This window comes from Caretta caretta, chromosome 8, assembly GCF_965140235.1.
Source record: "Caretta caretta isolate rCarCar2 chromosome 8, rCarCar1.hap1, whole genome shotgun sequence".
NCBI lineage: Eukaryota > Metazoa > Chordata > Testudines > Cheloniidae > Caretta > Caretta caretta.
The window spans coordinates 77108342-77128541 of NC_134213.1; the positions used below are offsets into that span (position 1 = coordinate 77108342).

The following is a 20200-nucleotide window of genomic DNA, read 5'->3' on the forward strand; positions in this document are numbered from 1 at the left end:
CTTCCCAAGCTTGGACTTTTTGGCTCCAATGTGGGAAATTTCCCCTTGACTTAAGTTGCCTAAGCACGTGGCAAGGGTGGTAACGATACATGCACTTATTTGTACGATCTCATTGTGTCAATCATTTTAACTGGACCTATTGGGGTGACCATTTAAAAGCACAGATATCTTTACTGAATATGGTGCTCAGATGGGATTCTGGTAGGGAGCCATATAAATGCCTAGGTAGACAGATACTTTCAGATCTCCAACTGAGAGAAAGAAAGATAAGTCTGAAGTAGAAAGTTGTTTCCATAGAATCCAATATGCCTGGGATTGAGGTCAGGCTCAGGCCTCTCGAAATGGGGTTTTATAATTTACATGCAACTTTATGTTCTTCATGAAACTTCAAAACTTGCCAACAGCACTAACATCCTTTAGGTAGGAAACAGTAAAGTGGCAACTGTATAATCCCTTTCCTATTGTATATTTTCTGTGCCTTATGGTGATTTCTTCTTTGCAAATATACTAGAGTGGCAACAAGTATAAATGAAATTATCTTTACATTATATGTATGGGTGCAGCTTCTCAGGACAGCTCTCAGATACAGTACACTCAGGGCATTAGACAAATATGTCAACCACTACGAGGGGCGATCTAGTAGTGATTGAAATAAGAGCTAAAACACAGCAAAACTCTTCCCCATTCTAAGATCTGCTGGGGAAACTACCCTAAGGGCGATCCTGGGTGTTCTTATCGTTTCAAGTTGCACCATACAGATGTTCACTGAACAGACATTGCATTAAAGTGGCGGGAAGAGATGCTTGTAGAAACGTCTACAATTTTTAAGACCTTAAGAGCAGAGACAAGATAGGTTAGGTAATATCTTTTATTGAACCAACTTCTGTTGGTGAGAGAGACAAGCTTTCGAGCTTACACAGAGCTCTTCTTCAAGTCTGGGGGTATGTCTACACTACGGAATAAGGTCGAATTTATAGAAGTCGGTTTTTTAGAAATCGGTTTTATAAATTCGAGTGTGTGTGTCCCCACAGAAAATGCTCTAAGTGCATTAAGTGCATTAACTCGGCGGAGCGCTTCCACAGTACCGAGGCAAGCGTCGACTTCCGGAGCGTTGCACTGTGGGTAGCTATCCCACAGTTCCCGCAGTCTCCGCTGCCCATTGGAATTCTGGGTTGAGATCCCAATGCCTGATGGGGCTAAAACATTGTCGCGGGTGGTTCTGGGTACATATCGTCAGCCTCCCGTTCCCTCCCTCCCCCCGTGAAAGCAAGGGCAGACAATCATTTCGCGCCTTTTTTCCTGAGTTACCTGTGCAGACGCCATACCACAGCAAGCATGGAGCCCGCTCAGGTAACCGTCACCCTATGTCTCCTGGGTGCTGGCAGACGCGGTACGGCTTTGCTGCACAGTAGCAGTAACCCCTTGCCTTCTGGCAGCAGACGGTGCAATACGACTGGTAGTCGTCCTCATCGTGTCCGAGGTGCTCCTGGCCGCGTCGGCTGGGAGCGCCTGGGCAGACATGGGCGCAGGGACTACATTTGGAGTGACTTGACCAGGTCATTCTCTTTAGTCCTGCAGTCAGTCCTATTGAACCGTCTTATGGTGAGCAGGCAGGCGATACGGACTGCTAGCAGTCGTACTGTACCATCTTCTGCCAGGCAGGCAAGAGATGAGGATTGCTAGCAGTCGTATTGCACCATCTTCTGCCAGGCAGGCAAGAGATGGGGATGGCTAGCAGGCGTACTGTACCATCTTCTGCCGAGCAGCCATGAGATGTGGATGGCATGCAGTCCTTCTGCACCGTCTGCTGCCAGCCAAAGATGTAAAAGATAGATGGAGTGGGTCAAAACAAGAAATAGACCAGATTTGTTTTGTACTCATTTGCCTCCTCCCCTGTCTAGGGGACTCATTCCTCTAGGTCACACTGCAGTCACTCACAGAGAAGGTGCAGCGAGGTAAATCTAGCCATGTATCAATCAGAGGCCAGGCTAACCTCCTTGTTCCAATAACAACGATAACTTAGGTGCACCATTTCTTATTGGAACCCTCCGTGCAGTCCTGCCTGAAATACTCCTTGATGTACAGGCACCCCCTTTGTTGATTTTAGCTCCCTGAAGCCAACCCTGTAAGCCGTGTCGTCAGTCGCCCCTCCCTCCGTCAGAGCAACGGCAGACAATCGTTCCGCGCCTTTTTTCTGTGCGGACGCCATACCACGGCAAGCATGGAGCCCGCTCAGCTCACTTTGGCAATTAGGAGCACATTAACCACCACACGCATTATTCAGCAGTATATGCAGCACCAGAACATGGCAACGCGATACCGGGCGAGGAGGCGACGTCAGCGCGGTCCCGTGAGTGATCAGGACATGGACACAGATTTCTCTGAAAGCATGGGCCCTGACAATGCATGCATCATGGTGCTAATGGGGCAGGTTCATGCTGTGGAACGCCGATTCTGGGCTCGGGAAACAAGCACAGACTGGTGGGACCGCATAGTGTTGCAGGTCTGGGACGATTCCCAGTGGCTACGAAACTTTCGCATGCGTAAGGGCACTTTCATGGAACTTTGTGACTTGCTTTCCCCTGTCCTGAAGCGCATGAATACCAAGATGAGAGCAGCCCTCACAGTTGAGAAGCGAGTGGCGATAGCCCTGTGGAAGCTTGCAACGCCAGACAGCTACCGGTCAGTTGGGAATCAATTTGGAGTGGGCAAATCTACTGTGGGGGCTGCTGTGATGCAAGTAGCCCACGCAATCAAAGATCTGCTGATATCAAGGGTAGTGACCCTGGGAAATGTGCAGGTCATAGTGGATGGCTTTGCTGCAATGGGATTCCCTAACTGTGGTGGGGCTATAGATGGAACCCATATCCCTATCTTGGCACCGGAGCACCAAGCCGCCGAGTACATAAACCGCAAGGGGTACTTTTCGATAGTGCTGCAAGCTCTGGTGGATCACAAGGGACGTTTCACCAACATCAACGTGGGATGGCCGGGAAAGGTGCATGATGCTCGCATCTTCAGGAACTCTGGTCTGTTTCAAAAGCTGCAGGAAGGGACTTTATTCCCAGACCAGAAAATAACTGTTGGGGATGTTGAAATGCCTATATGTATCCTTGGGGACCCAGCCTACCCCTTAATGCCATGGCTCATGAAGCCGTACACAGGCAGCCTGGACAGTGGTCAGGAGCTGTTCAACTACAGGCTGAGCAAGTGCAGAATGGTGGTAGAATGTGCATTTGGACGTTTAAAGGCGCGCTGGCGCAGTTTATTGACTCGCTTAGACCTCAGCGAAACCAATATTCCCACTGTTATTACTGCTTGCTGTGTGCTCCACAATATCTGTGAGAGTAAGGGGGAGACGTTTATGGCGGGGTGGGAGGTTGAGGCAAATCGCCTGGCTGCTGGTTACGCGCAGCCAGACACCAGGGCAGTTAGAAGAGCACAGGAGGGCGCGGTACGCATCAGAGAAGCTTTGAAAAACAGTTTCATGACTGGCCAGGCTACAGTGTGAAAGTTCTGTTTGTTTCTCCTTGATGAACCCCCCCGCCCCTTGGTTCACTCTACTTCCCTGTAAGCTAACCACCCTCCCCTCCTCCCTTTAATCATTGCTTGCAGAGCCAATAAAGTCATTGCTGCTTCACAGTCATGCATTCGTTATTCATTCATCACACAAATAGGGGGATGACTACCAAGGTATCCCAGGAGGGGTGGTGGAGGAGGGAAGGAAAATGCCACACAGCACTTTAAGCACAGCACTTTAAAAGTTTACAACTTTAAAATTTATTGAATGACAGCCTTCTTTTTTTTGGGCAATCCTCTGTGGGGGAATGGCTGGTTGGCCGGAGGCCTCCCCACCGTGTTCTTGGGCGTCTGGGTGTGGAGGCTATGGAACTTGGGGAGGAGGGCGGTTGGTTACAGAGGGGCTGCAGTGGCAGTCTGTGCTCCAGCTGCCTTTGCTGCAGCTCAACCATACACTGGAGCATACTGGTTTGGTCCTGCAGCAGCCTCAGCATTGAATCCTGCCTCCTCTCATCACGCTGCCGCCACCTTTGAGCTTCAGCCCTGTCTTCAGCCCGCCACTTACTCTCTTCAGCCCGCCACTTACTCTCTTCAGCCCTCCACCTCTCCTCCCGGTCATTTTGTGCTTTCCTGCACTCTGACATTATTTGCCTCCACGCATTCGTCTGTGCTCTGTCAGTGTGGGAGGACAGCATGAGCTCGGAGAACATTTCATCGCGAGTGCGTTTTTTTTTCTTTCTAAGCTTCACTAGCCTCTGGGAAGGAGAAGATCCTGTGATCATTGAAACACATGCAGCTGGTGGAGAAAAAAAAAGGGACAGCGGTATTTAAAAAGACACATTTTATAAAACAGTGGCTACACTCTTTCAGGGTAAACCTTGAAAGTTAACATTACATACATAGCACATGTGCTTTCGTTACAAGGTCGCATTTTGCCTCCTCCCACCGCGTGAACGGATTTTGGTTGAATGCCAGCAAACATACACTGCAATGCTTTGTTCTACAGTGATTCCCCAGTACGTGTTGCTGGCCTGGAGTGGTAAAGTGTCCTACCATGAAGGACGAAATAAGGCTGCCCTCCCCAGAAAACTTTTGCAAAGGCAGAACCGCAAATGCCAGGGCAAAGTAATCCTTTCACATGCTTGCTTTTAAACCATGTATAGCATTTTAAAAGGTACACTCACCAGAGGTCCCTTCTCCGCCTGCTGAGTCCAGGAGGCAGCCTTGGGTGGGTTCGGGGGGTACTGGCTCCAGGTCTAGGGTGAGAAACAGTTCCTGGCTGTCGGGAAAACCGGTTTCTCCGCTTGCTTGCTGTGAGCTATCTACAACCTCCTCATCATCATCTTCTTCGTCCCCAAAACCTACTTCTGTATTGCCTCCATCTCCATTGAAGGAGTCAAACAACACGGCTGGGGTAGTGGTGGCTGAACCCCCTAAAATGGCATGCAGCTCATCATAGAAGCGGCATGTTTGGGGCTCTGACCCAGAGCGGCCGTTCGCCTCTCTGGTTTTCTGGTAGGCTTGCCTCAGCTCCTTCAGTTTCACGCGGCACTGCTTCGGGTCCCTGTTATGGCCTCTGTCCTTCATGCCCTGGGAGATTTTCAGAAAGGTTTTGGCATTTCGAAAACTGGAACGGAGTTCTGATAGCACGGATTCCTCTCCCCAAACAGCGATCAGATCCCGTACCTCCCGTTCAGTCCATGCTGGAGCTCTTTTGCGATTCTGGGACTCCATCATGGTCACCTCTGCTGATGAGCTCTGCATGGTCACCTGCAGCTTGCCACGCTGGCCAAACAGGAAATGAGATTCAAAAGTTCGCGGTTCTTTTCCTGTCTACCTGGCCAGTGCATCTGAGTTGAGAGCGCTGTCCAGAGCGGTCAGAATGGAGCACTCTGGGATAGCTCCCGGAGGCCAATACCATCGAATTGTGTCCACAGTACCCCAAATTCGAGCCGGCAACGTCGATTTAAGCGCTAATCCACTTGTCAGGGGTGGAGTAAGGAAATCGATTTTAAGAGCCCTTTAAGTCGAAATAAAGGGCTTCATTGTGTGGACGGGTGCAGGTTTAAATCGATTTAACGCTGCTAAATTCGATCTAAAGTCCTAGTGTAGACCAGGGCTGGGAAACTTAGAATGTCACAGCTAAATATAAGATGGAACAGATAGTTTAGCAGGAGCAGATAACACACAAACACACAGAATTGGTTGTTGACAGATGACTCACCTGTGCACATTTATTTGCAATACAAATTCAGGTAGAAAAAAATCTCAACTAAAGCTTTTTTGTTTGTGTGTACAACTTGTTGCATCGATTTCAAGTTAAGCAGAACCAGACTTGATCTGTGCTTGAATGAGACCTGCTGCAGAACATTGTGGAGGTGATTTAGCTGGTGGCATTCTTCCTAATCAGTCATTACTAAACCAATCACCCAGCATTACCCAAGGTATCAAGGGGCAATGTGACGTTGGAGACATCCACTTTACATAAGACAGAAAACTGGGGTCCTGACCCCTTGTAGTTATTAAAGATCTTCAGCCCTAAGGGGAATGGATGCAGCCTGGCTGAATTCCAGTTTGCTTAATTATATTCTCACTGCCTAAGATTCCACCTGTGGTTATAAACAGATATTGGCTCTTCAACTCCTGTCCTAAAGAATTGTGTAGTGATGGTGTACTGCACATGGTCAATTGCCAAAATTACATCCCAGAGTTGGTTGCATTTCATTAACAAGAAGGCAAGGGGGTATTCCTTTAGATGTGTTGTATATCCACCCTTTTCCCTGGAATATATACATGGCTGTAAATTGTCTTTTTGCAAATCTATTTGTGAGTTTAGTTCTAAAGCCCCACCTATGCTACAAATACAGCCATTACAGGGAATGTCGTTAAACCATAGGGATCCCTCAACATGGTTAAAGGGAGGCTGACTAGCTGTGCAAATGCCAGTTTGCAATTCCAGCCTGCTCATATGTCACATTAATGTACATACTCAGTTTCAGCAGAATTCAGAAATGTTTTGTTCCCTTAGTTTAACAACTCAAGAGAGATCTGTGTAACTACATTTATCCAGTATCAACTGGTCACTGTTCTGTAGCATTAAAATACCTAATGGGTTGCAAAGAATTTCCTAAGCTGAATGTTAACTGTGCCATTTACATTGGCTACCATTGTGGACTAAAAAAAAAACAAACTAGGAAAAATTTGAGTTCGTGCCCCCCTTAATCTTTCAATTCTAGTAATCTTAAGGATTACTCGTAACAAAAGTTTGAACAACATTTTTAATTAGACAACATCTATTTAAATAAAAGGACTTAGACTGACTTTTTGTTGGGCAAGTGCCAGTTTTGCAGTTTAAACCTGCCTGTAGGCTGTAGTAATCTGTGCACCCAGTTTGAGCAAGATCTGTAAACATGCCGCTCCCTTGAAGTACTCAAAACAGAACTGTGTAACTGCTTTCATGCAGTATCAACTGGGAAATCTTCTGTCCTTCTATTGCACCAAGATTCTAATTGCTTGGAATGGGATGGCCCAAGCCAAATGTTAGGAAGACAGCAATCTATTATGAGCTATGACTATGCTACTTTATTATCTAAATCAAATAGTTTCTTTACTTGTGCACAAGAATAGGACTTGGCATCGCCTACACTGCAAATACAACTATGTCAATGGACTCTGTTGTCTATCTGCAGCTAGCAAGAAAACTCTTGCATTTCTATTTATACAGGTACTTATATGGCCTCACTGCCATAGTATCTGAACATGTCACATTCATTAATAGATTTTACCTTTGAGGCAGACTGGTGTGTTAGGGAAGTACTATCTCCATTTTATAGATGGGGAACTCAGGCAGAGGAAAACATACATGATTTTCTCAAGGTCAGACAAAGTCTGTGCCTAAACTAGGAAATGAACCCAGATCTCCTAAGTGCTAAATCCAATGCTTTATCCACTAAGCCATCCTTCTTACCTGGTTCTAGACTTCCCCATAATGATCCACATATGAATGCCCCCCACCCCCAGGTTAATTATTGTATTTCTTTGTACTTAGGCAACCTGATATAGTTGGTTCAGAACAGCAACCCATGAGTTCAGCAACATAGGGGTGCTATGGGATGCCCCATAGCTCTACATTTTGCACTGGATTACCAGGTCAAATTCAAGATTTCAGTCCTCCTCTTCAAAACCCTCCATGGGATTGTCCCAAGTGACCTGAGGGACTGTTGCGTTCTGCACAATCCTGGCTTCCTGCAACAGCTACATTCCACCAGACCCATGGAATAGCTATCCTCAAATATTAAACTCTGGCACATGAGTGCTATTTTCCTGGTGATTGAGGATTGAAATCTGGAACTCACTCCTACAAGAGATTCGGATGACTACTAACCCCAGAATTTTCAGAAGTAAATACAAATGCCATTGCTTTGACCCACTATTCTGGCAGTAATACCACATTAAAAATAAAACCCCGAAAATGAGAAAACTAACAAACACACACATAAAACCCCCCAAAACCCCAACACCAAGTAAACAAAGCCCAGTTGCTCTCTGTATACGTATGCTATATAATTTTGGCAGGTGCTCAGCTACCAGTGATGGAGGCCCTACTGAAACCTATCCAGACAGTGACTGACCATTGCTAGGTGTAGCCCAGGCTAGGGCTCTTAAGGTTCCCTGAGATTTTTGTGACCAACTGAACAAAAAAACCACTCGACATTGTTGCATGGATCAGAGCCTCCCCTCTCAACACAGGAGCAGATCACATGAGACTGGTTGTAATTAATACAGCAGCCAAACACCATTTTCATGATTACTATGATTTTAAATTTTGAAATGCTCAATTTTTGACATTAATAAATGAAAAGAGGAAAAGGTTAATTAGATTAAATCTTGTGATGTATTTCTGGCAGGGTATTCCACTTGGAAAATAAAATTGTTTTAACATGAACCTATTATAGTGACTTAGTGAACACAATGGGTAATATTTCCCTCTTCAAACAAAGATACACATGACTGATGATGAAGATAATTCAAGAAGTGGAATATGATCTGATTTCCTTGTCTGACACAAAGTCATATACATTTAACAAAATACTGGATATCCTTTCTAGACCAGGGCCAGAACCTTCAGACATGGGGAGTACTGGATCACCAGGGGGCACCATACCCAAGGGCAGGTTGAAACATTAGTGAAATAAGTGGTGCCACCTTACGTAGAATATGACCTGCTTTGTGCTGATTACCCTGTGATGATAACTTGATCATCAAGATGTTTCCTGATTTTTCATGGTGCTGGCTGCTGGCAGGGGTACATTACAGTTCCCCACTTCCTCTTATTTCCTTCCTTCCCCAACAGCAAATGTCTATCTGGCCTTCTCCTGAGTCCCCTTGCAAAGACCTTGTCAGGGTTCCCGCTCTGCTCTGAACTCTAGGGTACAGATGTGGGGACCCCCCATGAAAGCCCTCCTAAGCTTACTTCTATCAGCTTAGGTTAAAACTCCCCCAAGGCACAAATTATTTGCCCTTGGACGGTACGCTGCCACCACCAAGTGATTTAACAAAGAATCAGGACCACTTGGAGTTCCTATTCCCCCAAAATATCACCCCAAGCCCTTACACCCCCCTTCCTGAGGAGGCTTGAGAATAATATCCTAACCCATTGTTTACAAAGTGATCACAGACCCAAACCCCTGGGTCTCAGGACAATAGAGAAATCAGTCAGGTTCTTAAAAGAAGGATTTTATTTTTAAAAAAGATAAAAATCACCTTTGTAAAATCAGGATGGAAAATAACTTTACAGGGTAACAAAAGATTCAAAAACACAACAGAACTTCCTCTAGGCTTAGTTTCAAAGTTACAAAAAACAGGAATAAACCTCCCTCCAGCAAAGTAAAAATTCACAAGCAGAACAAAAGATAATCGAACACGCCTTGCCTGGCTTTTACGTACAATTTTTGTAATATGAGAGACTTTTAGGATGGTTTATAGGAGAAGGAGTTTTCTGACCTGATGCTTCTCTGCTTCCCAAGAGAACACACAAAACAAAGCCTTCTCCACCCCCAAGATTGGAAAGTATCTTCTTTCCCCATTGGTCCTTTTGGTCAGGTGCCAACCAGGTTATTTGAGCTTCTTAACCCCTTACAGGTAAGGAGGAATTCTAAGCTACCTTAGCTGTATGGTGATGACAGACCTACACTAGCTCTGGATATTGTCCCTTTTCCCCCTGAAGAGCCCACCCCTCCAAGGGAGTGGCAGAGCAATTTGGGCAGGGGGAAACTTAGGTGGAGTAGTGGTTTGGAAGTATACATCCTGAATCTCTGGCTTTACTGCAAGGGAGACAGTCAACTAGTTTGTAAAGAGCATGACCTCTGCTTGAACTGGCCTCTCTCTAGGCAACCTGTTACATTTGTAGTGGGATGTTTGCATGTCCAGCAAAGAAGTTGGAAACAGAGTAAAAATTCCAGACAAGTTACATTTATAGATCTTTAAAGAATTTTGTAAATCCTTTAGGTGATGAGCACTGTCTTAATTTTATAGCATTAAGATGCTCATTTTAGAAGACCTGGTGAATTGACTGCCAAACTCTATAAAAGGCAAACATATCCTAGAGAATCTCCCTCTGGAATGCACAGGATTTGAGGAAGAAAATAATTCCTCTAGCCAAATGAAAGGGGCTCCCAGTGACAAAAATTTGTATATGGCAATGGGAAAGTTATCATCAAAAAGTATTCCTGTATACACTAGTTTTCCCCCCACCTAATCCTTAGAGGACTACACAGCCTCATTTACTATTGTACAGCAAGAGGCCATGTTCAAGTCTACCCTACCCTAGTAAAGAACTCTCCACACCTGTTTATTTTTAGAAACACCAAAACATTCTCTAGGGTTGGAATTCCTGAAACTGGGGATTTGACTGCGTAATAGAACAGACAGGGAGAGGGTTTGTAATATTTTCTCCTAAAAAAAAAAAAAAAAAAAAGTACGTGCCTTTTGAAGTCTTATTTTGGAAGAGGGATGGCTTCAAGGCTTTAAACAGGACATAGTCAGATTAGAAACGGGAAAATAATGGGGAAAACTAACCACTTCATGTATGATGAGGAAGACTACCTTTTCCTCCCCTTCTGAAAAGGTTCTCCTTGAATTAAGAACTGCTGCTATGCTAAGTAAAGGTCAGGATTGAAATCACCTCCTCACTAAAGAAAAAATTTGAGTGTTTCAGAGGAAGCTGAGTGACAAGGCTCAGTTGGCTGAAAGAATTAGCCCTCAAGGTCAAGGCAATGGTCTAGTTCTACAGAACCAAGTTATGGGGGTTTTTAACTGTAAGCTGGAGCAGTGGGAATATGGACTACTTGCAACTGGCAGTGGTGAACTTCCAGAAGGTGATTGATGGCCACGTGCTTTGCTATGCTGAGGGAAGCTCTCATGTAGGAGGTCTGCTGCTCCAGGGTGAGCTCTGCTCAGGTTTTTAGGAAAGTGGCATTTTCCTCCTTAAGTTCTGCTGCCACTACTGGTCATCCCAAGCCTGTAGCACTATCCTGTCCCATCGGTCCATGCCTGTTGGTCAAGCCCAGAAAAAGCAGCAGTCCACTGAATGAAGCATTCCATGTAAAGGTCTAGGAGAAGTGTCTGCTCAATGTGAGCCTCATCCCTTGGTGCCTTACTGCCTGGTTGTGAGGTCATTGCACAACTGTACACAGACCTGTAGTGGCCTGTTTATAGTCATCACCATGATTGCAGAGCTCACCAGTGCTTCATGCTGCCTCACAGAGCTTTAAAGAAGGCATTGGCTTGCAAAGCCCAATGTATGATGGGGTGAAAGGAGAGGAATCATGGCAAATACATAGTTTGAACCAAGCCTCAGAATTCTAGTGCCTTTCCGTAGGTATCCCCATGACGATCAGGGTACAGATACCCCCAGGGATATGACTCCAAAGAATAAATAACTGAATCAACTGGTTGTATATAATGTTATTATGTATAAAAATATGTTGAGTAAGGTCTTTTATGGAAGCTTGTAATGTTCTGAGCTTGATGGTCATCACAAGATATGTATAGACATAGTGGTTATGAATTTATGTATATAGAGAACTGGGTTCTTAAAGCTTTACCTCCATCTCACAGCAGGGCAGTGGTCAGCCAAGCAAGAAAGGGCTGCTTCCTGACCCAATGAGACTAGCCCCAAACACTTAGCATTGTTCAACCCAGAAAAAGACAAATGATGGGCCGCAAAGTTAATGGGAGAACACAGACACCCCGGCTAGAATTTCCCCACCCACATAACCATGGTCACCATGCCAGGAGGAAAAAAAGGAAAAAAGTCTTTTTGAAAAGGAGGCTTGAAACTGAGCTCTTGATCCAGAACTGGAGGAACAGTCTTGAAGGTTGGGAGGAGATGTGGCTTCCTGTCAATGCTGGATCCCCTGTATGGAGGTGGTCATGCTGGGAAATTGTTCAATGGCACTAGGTAACTTGTGTTAGAAAAGGAAATTTATATAATATAGAAGTGCAAAGCTTGAAGTTGTGTCTTTATGTTTATTTTCTCTGTAACTGGTGTTTGCTTTTCCTTATTATTTCATCTTTGAATCAGTGATTTTTCTATTAAATAAACTTCTTTATTTTTACCCCAAGGCAGTCTCTGGTGTACAAACTGTGTGGAGTGTGTGTGCCCAAATAAGCTGGTGTTGGGGGTCAGGTTTCATACCTTTGGAATGATGAACCAGAGGGGGAAGTCTGAGTGTCTGGTAGACAAGAACTCAGGGTGGACGGATTTGGGAACTCTTAGGTTTGGAAGGGCCATCAGGTGACAAGGGCCATCAGGTGACACCAGCCTGCAAGTGACAACGAGGCTGGTACAGGCCAGGTTGAGACCTTTATGCTTGGGGGTGGGCTACTGGTGCCAGGGTTCTGAGCCATAGCAGCACAGCATTATGGCACCCGAAGTTCCAAGATGGGCACTGACAGAGCACCTTACTGGCCTGAGCGATCCTCAAAATGTCACAGTCCCATAATGCAAACACTCCCAGAAAGCACTGAGCACAGAAGCAGAGCAATGCACCATGGGATGCCTGACCAGAATGCTGAATGCTTGTTTCAAAACATTGCTGTGCTCTATGGTAGAACTGATATAAGGCAAAACCTACCTTAATCATGAGGTAATAATGTCATGCGTCTGAACCGCTCATGCAACACTTGTTGCAGATCACCTAACACAGATACACAAAACCGGAAGCAAGTTTCAAATGCAGACATGCCCTTATTTACAGTGACATGAATCGGGAGTAGCTCTACAGAAGTCAGTGGAGTTCCACCACAGCAGCACTGGTGCATGAGGAGAATCAGGCCCTTGGATTTTAGTAAGGCTGTAGCACAGTTCAGTACCCAACCGCTCTTCAGTAGAGAACTGTTTTAGCCATTACAGGAGTCTAACTTGTAATCAGATCTCCCAGCACAGTAATTATTTCCATGTAGATGGCACTTAAGTGGACAAGCTTTGCAGCAGGTGATTTTGCAGATTAACAGTTTACACTTCTGCATTTACTTCTGTAGTGATTCAGGCAATACTAAGTCAATTGAAAAACAATACACTCTGCTGGCTGCTTTTTCTCAATTTATTTCATGCCTCATCTGGCAAGTGTTTATAGATTCCTGGGCTAACATTTTCAATGCTTAAATGACCCCAAAATTGGATTTGTTTGGAGGAAGGATTATCTTGCGGTTAAAAGCACAGACTGTCAGGCCTCCTGTGTGCACCTGGGCAAGTCATAGCCTCTTTGTGTCTCACATTCCACAATTGAGAAATAGGGCTGATTCCCACCTCCTTTGCGCAGGTGTTGTAAGACAAAACATTCATTAGTACTTCTAGAGCATGGTGAGATTTCTGGATGGAAGGCTCTGCAGAGGAGTAAAGCAGCAGTAGTAAAACCACTGTATCTTTATCTAAAGACCTTCCACCATCACCTTGCAAAACAATTCAAAATGATGAAGTTCAGTACCTGTCCTAGGGCCAATCCAACAGTTTAGTTGTAGAGATCTACATTTGACCATCTATCACCACTCCAGTTAGCAGTATCTGGGAGCACAGTGGGGCAACACAAATCAGTTCTGAAATGGGGAAAGGCCTTCACTGCTTAGCAGAAATTGCACTGTGTGCAAAGGACGAGGGCTCTAGTACTGGTGGATTATGATGGGAATCCCATCCAAAAAATCAGGCCTTGTTGGTGAGGGATGTGGAGAGCTTTGGTCCCACAAGCAAATCACATACCCCTTTGTAAAACAATTGGAAGTTTTGCAGCAGTTCACAACATCAAATGCAGACATACGTCCTCAGTTAGTGAGGCAGCAGCTACAAAGATTAGTTTCCTTAAAAATGTATGAGAATTAACACTACATTACACACCAATGTGCATTGCAAGTGCTTTTAGGATAATACTGTAGTAGAAACCACTTACTTTTGTGCATTATTGGGGGGGGGAAGGGGAAATAAAGTCCAGACATTAAAGAATAACTTATATAGTAAGAAAAAGGTCATCAATTTAATCCATCATTTACTTTAAGCAGGCAAGCAATTTGTAAACATTCAAAAGCGGCAGCATCCAAGTTACAAACAATTTAAAAGAAAAAGAATTGAGATTAAGGGTTTTTTCTTTCAAAAAAATTGGAAATGATCATTTAAAATGCTACAAACACTGAACACTCAGTTACATCACCTATCATCCTGCTAATAGTTCTTTCTTATAAAGATTCCAGTATTTCTAAAATTCATGATCTTGTAATAACTTGTACATTAGCATTTGCTGCTTGGAAGTCAGTTGCTTGAGGATTACACCTGTTTTTAAATTCCATTAGCAAAGGTGATGCTTGTGTCTTGATTCAATACTTCTTTAACTTCTGAAGGCAAAGTGTCAAAGAGGTGATCTTCCACAACAAGCCCGCTTTTCCTGAGAAGCCGACATTGTCCTAGCATAGCTGGTAGCCGATCTAAGCAGTTTCCCTTCAGTTCCAGGTGAGTTAGCTGCACAAGCTGACCAATTTTATCTGGGATCGAAGTAATACAGTTTTGCCCCAGACTCAAAGTCCTTAATTTCACACATTTAAACAACTGTTTTGGCAAAATATCCACTTTGTTTCCTGTGATATGCAAATGCTGCAGATTTTGAAGCAATCCAATTTCCATTGGAATTGCTGCAATTGAGTTGTAGCTTACATCTAAGCATCTGAGTTTCTGTAAACTGAACACTGCGACTGGCAAGGATTCGAGTTTGTTATTGGAGAGATAAAGTGACTCCAAGTTCTTTACATGGGTAATGGAGGAAGGAATGTTGACTATTTTATTGTGCCACAACTTTAAGCAAGTAAGTCTTTTTAAGTGCTGGAAGCTGATGACTTCTTCAATTGTGCGTATGCTATTTGATTTTAAATCCAGATCCTGTAAATTAGACAGACTGAAAATGGCATGTGGAATTCTCTCCAGTTCACAGTTCTGTAGCTCTAACTCAGCTACATTCATCATTTTCTTAAGGCTATTCAGTACCACAAGTTTGGTGCCATCATTGTGAATTACTAGTTTTGTTAGATGCGGTGCCACATCTGTGATATTGGTGGGGACTTTGGTCAAATTGCTCTTCACATGGAGAATTTTAAGGTGTCTTAACTCTCTGAGAGATTCAAGCCCTATCATCTTATTGTTTTCAGAATTCAAGTTGCCTATCAAGTATAACTCACGGAGATTTTTGAGCAAATACACCCAAGCAGGAATTTCTGCAACATCTGTGAATTTCACGTGAAGGCATCTCAAGTTGTCACGGAGGAAGCTGAAAGCAGTCTGCTCAACCTTTGCAGGGCAGTGACAGAGATGAAGCTCTTGAAGGTTGGTCATCTGGGAGATTTTAGCTGGGATTTTTGCTTCAGGAATCAGCTCAAGTTTCAGCACATCCAGGTCTGTCAGATCAAACACTGCATCAGGGACCCCGGATAGCATGAAGAGATGCAGCTCTTGCTTATCCTGTGCATTGCGGGAGACATGCTGCCGAAGTTTTTCAAATGTCCACTCGTGGTTTAAACTAATTTCACGCAGCTTGTTTTCACTTACCTCTGACAAGAAGACACCAAATCTCTTGGAGTACAACTGGTCATACTGATCTACCATGTGCAAAAGAAATGCAAAATCGTTTTTGACATCAGGAATATCACTGAAGCTGCTCTCTTCTCTGACCTTCTCAAAGGAATATTCTTTTAAGGGTATTCTAAACAACCAGAAGAGTGTGTACAGACAGACAAAACCATACACACAAATGAGAGAAATGTAGCTGATAAGCAGCTTTTTCAACATGTAAGCCATATTGTGTGTACACTCAAATTCCTTATAGCCAGTCAAATGCTCCACTTTTGGCTTGCAGTTGTGCTCAAAACTAATCTCGTTTACAAAGTTAGCTGTGTAGCAAAGAATAAATATGAACTTGACTGTCTTGATGACTGTCTGGACAACATAGAGTTTATAAATCAAGTCACTGTCCTCCACATGGGCCCGGAATTTTCGAACTTTTTCAAACAGGGCTTTGGCTTGTTCTCCATCTTTTTTATCTAAAATAGTCATGCTGGGAACCTCAATAACTGGCTTTTCAGCTGAAAACTTGAAGCCAGTCTTGGTTATCATGGGCGTACTAGCACTTGGACTTCCTTCATCACTGCTAGTGGAAACGTGCTTTGGCAGGGATTGGGCACCCGTTAGTCTCTGTTTGTTCTCCTCAGAGTCCTCACATGCTGTTTCAGATAATGCTTTTGTAGTCCAAGGGGATTCAAAACACTTTCCTAATATAGACACAAAATGTTCAATTTTTGAGCATGTTTTGGGATATTTAAACCAAAAATTGCTACTGACCATTAAAATAATAGTATGTATGAGAGCAAGATAGGGAAAATACTTTGAATACCAAGGAAGAGCCAAATGATAGCACATCTGGTTAATAAATATATATTGCTGATAATCCAAATTGGTTTTTCGGCCTGAAGAATCCTGTTTCTCATTCTTCGGCTCCTGATTTGATACAGTAGATTGCAACTGAGAATAGGTCATTCTGCTTAGTGGTATGTCTGGTGTTATGGTAGGTGCACTTTCAAAGGAAACTGTTCTCATTGCCATTCCTTTATCTTGATCAGTGGTTGTTTCAAATCCTGGTGTAACATCAGCATTCCCTGATATGCTGGGTTGTGCTTTTGAATTTACAGCAGACTGCAATACTGGCAAGCAGACCACCTGATCTTTGGTCAGCTGCATGGTTCCAGCAAAGATGGCAACCATTAGCATAACAACAGCAAGATAATCCATAAATACATCCCACCATGGTTTCAGGATGCGATAAGTTGGCTGAATGTCATTAAGTGATGCAACTTCTGCAAGGGTAAACATTCCTGAAACAAAACAAAACATACGTTACTATCATTTGTTGTTGACAGACTGGTATAATTTTTTTTCTGTTGAACAGCATAACATCACAAGATATGTAGAATCTGAAAAAGTTTTCCACTGCTCTTTGTATTTTGTTGAATTGTACGCTATTGTCCACCACTCCATAAAATGGAAGCAAGCCAGGCAGGATCCTTTCAAGGGTGTACGGTGTCTCTAGAATAATAAAAACAACAACAAAATCTCTCTCTTTACTTACTGTCAAATTATACTTAGAGAGAGCCACCACTTAATATTACAAGAGCGAAAGGTTTGCACTGTATGATATAACTATCTGGACTGTTAAGAGCTGTCGTTGATATATTTTAAAAACGTGACTAGCAAATAGAATATACCTTGTGAAAATCAGTTTCTGTAAAAGTGATTGGACTGTGTACTTTGAATATGCACTATATTAGTGTTAATTAAAAATATTTTAAATAATAAAAAATAGAAAACATTTTGCAAAACATTCTGCACTCTCTTATAACAATATGACAAAACCTCTCATTTCCAATTCATTCAAATAAGCTAAAAAAAAAAATCAATAAATTTCATTCCTTTGCTATCCGATCCTTTTCCTTAGGTACCACCACTCATGTCTTAGCAATGTTAATGTTTCAACTAGTATATAAAAATACTACACTAAAAGAGCTGCTTTCAATATTTTTATTTATTTTATAGCAAGATATTCAAACTATTTAAAATAGTCTGGAAAATGGATATTTCTCAGTTAATGAAAATTAAAAAAAAGACAATTATCTGGAAATCAGTTTAGATAGCAAACTAGTTGCAAGACTTATTTTTCCAATTAAATTTTATCCATTGCTACCTGGAACTGTAAATCTGATTTGGATTCCCACCCAGTCCTTGTTGTAGCATAGTTTACTGCCCATCAAATAGGCTGTTTCCTTTTATTATTATGCAGTCTGGAGGGTTGAACTTATCTGTGCAAAGAATAAACTTCCCTTGCAACCAGGATGTGGTTTAACTGTTTTATTCATGACTAAAATTTGTAATTTCTACTGTAATTGTGTAGTGCATGTGTCACATGCATCACATAGACCCACACAAGCGGCGGGGTGGGGGGGGGGAGAGGAGAGGAAGGGAAATCTGTATCACATAGTCAGTTTAACATAGTAGGAGTAGCTAATGGTGAGAATGGCCAGTCAGGATACTAGGAGAATCCAAAGCAGACAGGCCTAGGATGGACCAGCTGGGTTAATTATTTTAACAGTGTGGCAGTTCAGATCTATGCAGAAGTACACCTCAGTTTGCTGTTTGTTACTTAGGGGGTACAGTCACAAGTGTACATGCACAGCATGTGATCACTTGGTTATTTCTAATCCATATTTCTTCATACTTGTCAAGTAAGCTTGGACGGAGTTTATAGCAGGACTGTATTTTAAGACACTGAATATTTGTAAGCCAAATAGTGTAATTAATAGTTGCCTCTTGCTCACATCAGTGTGCAGAACTCAAACTGGCCACATTCCATTTGGCCAACTTCTTACAAAAAGAGTTCACCTTTAGGCTGAGAATGAGCAGGTGACATTTCAGCCAAAGTCAAATTTTAGTCAGAAAGTTATAGGCACCTGAAAATAGGGGCCCAGGATGGAAGAGTCAGAGGCATCATGCTGCTACAACTACCTACACTGTAGCCAGAACACGAAAGCCAGGGCCCACATCATCACCTCCTGTGGGGAAACTCTCAGGAAGCAGCTTTGTGGGAGGCAGTCTTCCATGAGGATCTGTACGAGGGGATGAGGACAGCATGTTCCTTTCTCCTTCCCTCTTTCTGTCAAAACAAGGTGTGGGGACCACCCACAAACTTGGTGGATCTAGTCATCTGCTTAGCGACCCAGTACCTCCAGACTGATGCTGGCCTTCACTGACACCATCCACTCAACGTGGCTCCACTGGAGCCATTTTACCAAGGATTCCTGCACCCATGAATGCTTTGGGGGAATCCCAAAGCAAACAGCCTCCACAGTAAAGAGAATACATCCCCAGGCTGGAAAGGCCCACTACTGCTCCAGCTGAAGTCAATGACAAAACTCCTACTGACTTCAATGGGACCAGAACCAGGCACTGTATGTTAGTCATTTGTAATTTATATAGATAGATAAACATATAATGATCCTCCCCATCCCTCACGGCTGAGGTCACAGGTGGCACAATGGCCATCCCACCCAGCACGGGAAAGGAAAAGAATATTAATAATGTTTTTTTCCTGTATAGATCTTTCAAAGGGGCTTTGAAATGAGGCTTCTGATGGTCTCAGATACTTTCTGCAAGGTCTGGTCTACACTAGAATTTTTGTAAAATTTCTCCACCATGAACGGTAGCAGTGGTGAGACAGCTAGCAAAGACAGGCCACCAACAGCTACTGATGCTTTGCCCATTGTCAGCTAGACCTACACTGAGCATGGTCAGCCGATGCAGAAGGCAGAGAACTAGCTGCCAGTCTATTCTACCATTCCCACCATTGTACTACTGCTACTGGGGGGTAGTACAATAGCAGCATTTTTCTCAAAACCTTCCTTTTGTAGACACAGGCTAACTATGCTGAAAATGGTTTCATTCAGTCTATACTAGCAGAAGCCATTTTCAGGTTAGGGGAACCTATTCCTAAAACCACTGCCACCAAGGGCTTAATTTCACAGTGTAGAAAGGATGCCACGAGAACATATGTATAACACGGAAAACTGGCCACCATCAGCAAGTTAAGAGTCATCCAGGGAGCTGGGGGAGAAATGAGTAAAACAGAGACAGAGCACAAGAGTTCAAGTTGTTGTTTTTTTTTTTAAATAATTATAGACTTTGTCCTATGCACAAAATTATTTCAAAAATTTCAGTAAACTTGATAGTTGCTTTAATCCTCTTACTGTAGGCTGCAGCCAGTGTGATGTAACAAGAGCTTTACACAAGAACAGCATTCAGCTCTCTGAACAGCTCTCTTTTCTTTCAAGTTACTGAAACCCACAGAAGAACTGCTAAAAGTGGCAATACTTCAACAACAAAACTTCAAAAACAGACTCCAAGGAGAGACTGCTGAATTGGAATTAATTTGCAAACTGGATACAATTAACTTAGGTTTGAATAGAGACTGGGAGTGGATGGGTCATTACACAAAGTAAAACTATTTCCCCATGTTTATCCCACCCCCCACTGTTCCTCAGACGTTCTTAACTGCTGGAAATGGCCCACCTTGATTATTACTACAAAAGGTCCTCCTCCCCC

The 20200-nt window shown here is 43.4% G+C and overlaps 1 protein-coding gene across 5 annotated transcripts in view; it reads right to left on the minus strand.

Annotated features, from left to right (window-relative positions):
- Positions 1-14021: 14021 nt before the first annotated feature.
- The window catches only part of LRRC8D (leucine rich repeat containing 8 VRAC subunit D), an 88988-nt gene continuing 82809 nt past the window's right edge, over positions 14022-20200 (minus strand). For all 5 annotated transcript variants that reach the window (XM_048861011.2, XM_048861013.2, XM_048861010.2 and 2 more), the window contains one exon: positions 14022-16923. In XM_048861011.2, coding sequence (XP_048716968.2) covers positions 14348-16921 — 2574 coding nt within the window. In that variant the 5' untranslated portion in view covers positions 16922-16923 and the 3' untranslated portion in view covers positions 14022-14347. The remainder of the gene's footprint in view (positions 16924-20200) is intronic.